Source organism: Citrus clementina, unplaced genomic scaffold (genome assembly GCF_000493195.1).
Source record: "Citrus clementina cultivar Clemenules unplaced genomic scaffold, Citrus_clementina_v1.0 scaffold_3, whole genome shotgun sequence".
NCBI classification, from domain to species: Eukaryota; Viridiplantae; Streptophyta; class Magnoliopsida; order Sapindales; family Rutaceae; genus Citrus; species Citrus x clementina.
In genome coordinates, this window is record NW_006262339.1 from 50506347 (window position 1) to 50511757 (window position 5411).

Consider the following 5411-nt stretch of genomic DNA (forward strand, 5'->3'; position numbering starts at 1 on the left):
TGTCTACCAAATAGTCAAACACAGCAATATAATAATTCTGTGTCCTTTGAACGAAATATATCTAATTTTCACGCAAATCGTGCCAAGTTCATTCATAATCACGTCGCGTGATATGCAGCCTTCTTTGAAACATTTTTGCCTCGATTGCAAGAATATTTGCACTACGTAGGATTTTGGCATCTGGATTAATTTCTGATGATAAATAAATGAGCCAACGTTAGTTATTAGATTGCAATAATGTAGATTCGAGATCGCACTGCCGGCCTTGGTAAGAATTAAACGGAAACAAAAAAATAAACCATGTGGATGTTGTATGTATGTTTATTATTGAGTAAGAAAGATTGATTAATTTAATCTTTGTTAATTAATTATTATTCTTAAATTATATTATTTGTATTATTTTCTTTTCATATTTCGAATATTTGTATATTTCTCTTAAAAAAATTTTATATTTCAAATTTTTGTATCCTTTGTACTCATGATTAATTAGAGTGAAATTTACCTTCTTTATATACTGCTCTTCAAAAAGATTTAGGCCTAATACCAACATATTATTAATGTGTGTCGATTATCAATATCTTTTGTCTATTTTTTTAATAAAAATTCATATTAAAAATATGCCCATTTATTTTATTAAATTATTATAAAAGAAGGCATTTACAATTATTAGTTATATATGCGGAACATCTTTTTAAATCTAAATGAGAATTAGTCATTCGTTGAAATTGAAAATCTCGAATAAATTAAATTAGAAGCAATTATGAATACATGTTTGAAGATTCTGACTTCATGAAAGCACTCTACCTTTACCCTGTTTTAGCTTTGAAATTGTTCATATTTTCAAATAGAAAGAAAGCCACGCCAAGTAATTTCTACAAAACCCAAATTTGGCAGTGTTTATACATTAAGAAAACTAATATTCTAAATGCATTTAACTAATTCAAGACAAACTTTTTTTCTTTTTTTTTTTGTTGTCTCATATAATTTTGTGCTAATTTGTTATACTCTCTTCTGCACAAACATCATTATTCGATATTGAGGATTAAAAAAAAACAGTCTAAAAATGAAAATCTTTCTTTTCAACTTCTCTGTGATGCTTAAGTACGTGCTACTTGGAATTGTTTGATTTGTAATGTTCACATGTGAGTTGAGTAAATATGATATCAGAAGCAACAATTTTTTAATTTTTTTTAATGGGACTTGTTGAGTTCGTTTCATGTGTATTCCCTTTTGTTCGTATCTAATCTTTGGAAAACTCGTTACTATCATGAAAATATTATCACAATAAGAGCTGCAAAAGAAGTGGTTTTTTACTTTTTAACAGAACCAGTATTAATTAAGGGATTCCTTATTCTCAGAAAAAAAAAATTGTCTTTATGCAAGCTTTTACATATACCGCACCACGCCATTTATATTGTGGTTCCAGTGATCACGTCAATCTTAAAATATATCACGCGACAAATAAATAAGTGAAACAAATTGTTTATAAATTTTAGAAATAAAGAGAAAGACACTCTGCATGATCACTTATGGTGCGTTTACTAATCAGTAATTATAATGGGCTGAAATCGAAATGAGGAATGAGAATCAGAATAAGTTATTTACTTGAGTTGTAGTCGGAATCGGAATGAGATTCATTCTCATTGATATGTTTACCTTATCTTGGAATCAGAATGAAATATCATAATTGACTAAAATACCCTTTGTTAATAATATCAATTGGTGGTAGTAGTAGTAACAAAAAATAAAAATAAAAATAAAATTATAGTAGTAGTCGTAGTAGTAGTAGTAGTAGTAGTAGTAGTAATAATAATAATAATAATAAATTGTATTATAATAATATTTTAATAAATAATAATAATGACGTTAATATTAAATATAATTTATAATTATTACTATTTATTACTTTCATTATTTTATTATATTATTATTTATGAAAATATTATTGTAATTAAATTTTATAATAATAATAAGTTATTATTATTTATTAAAATATTTTTATAGTTATAATTTATTAATTTTATTATTGTTATTATTAATTTCATTATTTTTAATTTTTAATTATTATTTAGATTAAGGATAAAATGAGTATTAGAAAGTTTAGTTGGGGGTAAAAAGTCATTTTCGAGAATGAAGTTATGATTCCCAAGCCCTCTTGTGCATAAGAACTCTGGTAATATTTTCCAAATTTATGGGCCCAACACTATTTCAGTTTCGATTTAATTTTGTAAGTAAATACGTTATTTATTCTGATTCTAGAATTTTCATTCTCACAGCCAGTAAGTAAACGCACCATTAATTCATTAGAAAATCAGACAGCAAGTGTTGATCTCTGGACATGACCATCACAATTTTAAAATTAAACGATCAATTTAATCCCTAGAATGAATGAACGAGATACGAGATTAGATCACGATGGATCTAATCTGCAAGGATCTATAAGTAGCAACTATCTTTACTATCGTTTTTCAATAGAAATATTTGATAGCCAAATTCTCATATAATTCATTCTCTAACTTCATTCAGTTCTTTCTTTAGTTCCTTCTTTCAACCTATAACTTGATTGTCAGAATACATTGCAAGTACTTCACCAACGCTTACTTGAATTGTTCCGGAGTTGAAGAGCGTAATTGGAAAGGATTCAATTATCAGTTTACAGTGAGTGGAAATGAAAATTAAAAAGTAAAGTTAAAAAGTAGTATTATGTTTATGTGTCCATCCATCCACCATTTAACTAAATGGATCCAATAAATAAAAATTAAGTCACCTTTTTAAATCAAAATTTTAAGTTAAAAGAAACCTTCCGTCATTTAAATTTCTGTTTATTTGGGTTAAGGAAGCTCACGTTTGCAGCGTTGACAGCAAAGCAGAGGATAGTGGCAGCTGTAGCATATAGTTAAGAGTTGATGACATGGCATGCCAGCTGGCACCCGGTGTTTATGTAATCGCTTGTGCATGTGATGATCAGCTGAAGTTATTATAGTTAGTTATAATTAGCAGTAATTATTTGTGTACATATTTATTAAGATTCGGATGTAAATAAGAAAGAACGAGCTAGAAGTTTCTATCTCTCAAATTTTCTCTCAACTTTCTTATCTTCCAAACAGTTTAGATTCATTCTTAACTATGAAATGGAAAAGAGATGCGACTCCAGTTCCTTCGGAAATGGTAAGATCTTTGGCGCAAGAAAGAGGGGTTGATCCGTATTATTTTAAAAGTTTTTAACGCCTTAAATCAGCACACCAAGTAAAACAAAGAAAAGAGAAGCCCATGTCAGCTAAGCAATAATGCATAAAAATAATTACATAATTATGGGAACCGAAAAAATGCAAAGAAGACAATTATGTTATTTATTAAGAATTAATGGACTTTATATATATAGATAAAATTATGGTGTAATTGTAGTACTGTGTCACAGTTGTACCCAATCGTTAAATTTTTACTTATTTAAATGAACCCCACTTATTTAAATAGATCCAATTACTGATGTAACTGTGACACGGTATCACAATTATACTGTAGTCTGACCCTCTATATATATATATATATATATATATATATATATATATATTGAAGTTTGAAGTTGGAGCTATTCAAGATTGTGAGCGCCGCCGTAATAGAATCACTTTCGAGCCAGAGCAGAGAGAAGAAAATCCATCCCATTCTCAGAAGTCACTTCGATAGCCTAGCCGACATAATTGACTTTTGAAACGAAGGGAGTGGAGAGCCATGAATGATGCATGTGCATGTGTCTATACCTGCGCCAACGACTATTTGCTCCGAATAATTTCAGATAAGGGAGAACGATCGATGAATGAATCATTTTCGTCGTTACTGATTAGTCAAATTATACCTCACTCAATAGTAAAAATTAGTGGACAATAAAAAAAAGATAAAAAATAAGAAAAGGCTTAAAACAAACAAAAATCCAAGCATATAAAACGCGAAATTGAGAAATTTAAAATCTAGCGCGGTAACCCCACATGGAAATGCAGCAATGAAACTTCTTGGAAATGCATGCTAAGAGAAATAATTATATAGTAAAACGTTTATAAAATCTTCAGGCGCTGCAATTAATTGAAACATACACAGTACAGATCACTCTCAAATCCAAGAAAACACAGCAAAATCATAACATCATATTCCCCGGCAAATTAAATTCAAGCTTAACTTTTCGTTTACAGATTAAAGTTTCAGCTTCAGTGATACACATAAACTCTTGAACTCAAGCCCTAACTCTGATTCAATCCATTGAAATATGGAGGATTGCGAAGCTTTACACGACACTGTTAAGGAGGGGTGGATTTCGTTTGATCAGCTTGATGGAAAGTCGACGCCTCATGCTCCGCCTCAGGCTCAGGCTAGTGGATTTCGTTTACAGAAGGCAGCCACGATGACACGTGAGATTCACGTGCGTGTAAATTATCGAGGTGTGAGGAAGAGGCCGTGGGGAAAGTTTGCTGCGGAGATAAGGGATCGTAAAAAGAATGGCTCACGACTTTGGCTGGGGACCTATGATACGCCTGAGGGTGCTGCGTTGGCTTATGATAGAGCCGCTTTCAAGATGCGCGGCTCAAAAGCCAAGCTTAATTTTCCAAGCCTCATTGCCTCAAACGTTGAGCCTCAGCCTCACGGAATTACGAAAAAGAATATGGCTTCTTCTTCGTCATCCTCATCCATCACTGCAGATTAAATCTCCGAATTTGGGTTTAATTAGCTGAGAAATAATATTTCTACTTATTTTTGAAGTAATTGACATTAATTCGCCTTTTATTAATATTAATGTTGTGTGTATATATATGTATGTATGTATGATGTATCTGCCCTGCTTCATGTATCGTTTGGGTGATTTGATGATCCGTAATTGTAACAACCGGTGCAATTCATAACTTGACCCCAGTCCATCGATCAATGTACGTAACGATTTTCTTATGTTCTGTCAATTATTTGTGGCCACCAAGTACAACTTTCGTAAAGCATGGAAAATTTTTCTAATCAAAGATCTTTCGGATAGACAAGTCATTAAAACATGCTACTGCGAAGATAACATATATGTTTTTATTTTAACTTTGTTTTCTTCTAAACTATTCTTTCTTTTTTTCCTCAATTTTTTCTTCTTTTTCTTTGAAGAGCTTCTTCTACACCATTCTAGTGGCTGCGTTGGAGCTTCAATCAATATAGACGATTTCTTTTCTTTTCTAAAAATTGATTTTTGGTTCTACTGTAAGATACTTCCGTAGTATTATTTGATTTATTAATTTTGAATGAAATATTATTTTATTGACAGTAATTTTTCTATATAATAATTTTCTCTTGATTTATTGTTTTTAGTCGTAACATTTGATTACTTTGAGCTTCAGTTTTCTTTTTATTTTTTTGAAGTTGTCGGGAAAGAATCAAAGTTGTTAAAG

The 5411-nt window shown here is 30.5% G+C and overlaps 1 protein-coding gene across 1 annotated transcript; it reads left to right on the forward strand.

Annotated features, from left to right (window-relative positions):
- The first annotated feature begins 3984 nt into the window (after positions 1–3984).
- Positions 3985–4932, forward strand: LOC18047942 (ethylene-responsive transcription factor 13). Its single transcript, XM_006445353.2, has one exon. The coding sequence runs from the start codon at positions 4259–4261 to the stop codon at positions 4691–4693; it is 435 nt and encodes a 144-aa protein (XP_006445416.1). The 5' UTR covers positions 3985–4258; the 3' UTR covers positions 4694–4932.
- The last annotated feature ends 479 nt before the right edge of the window (positions 4933–5411 follow it).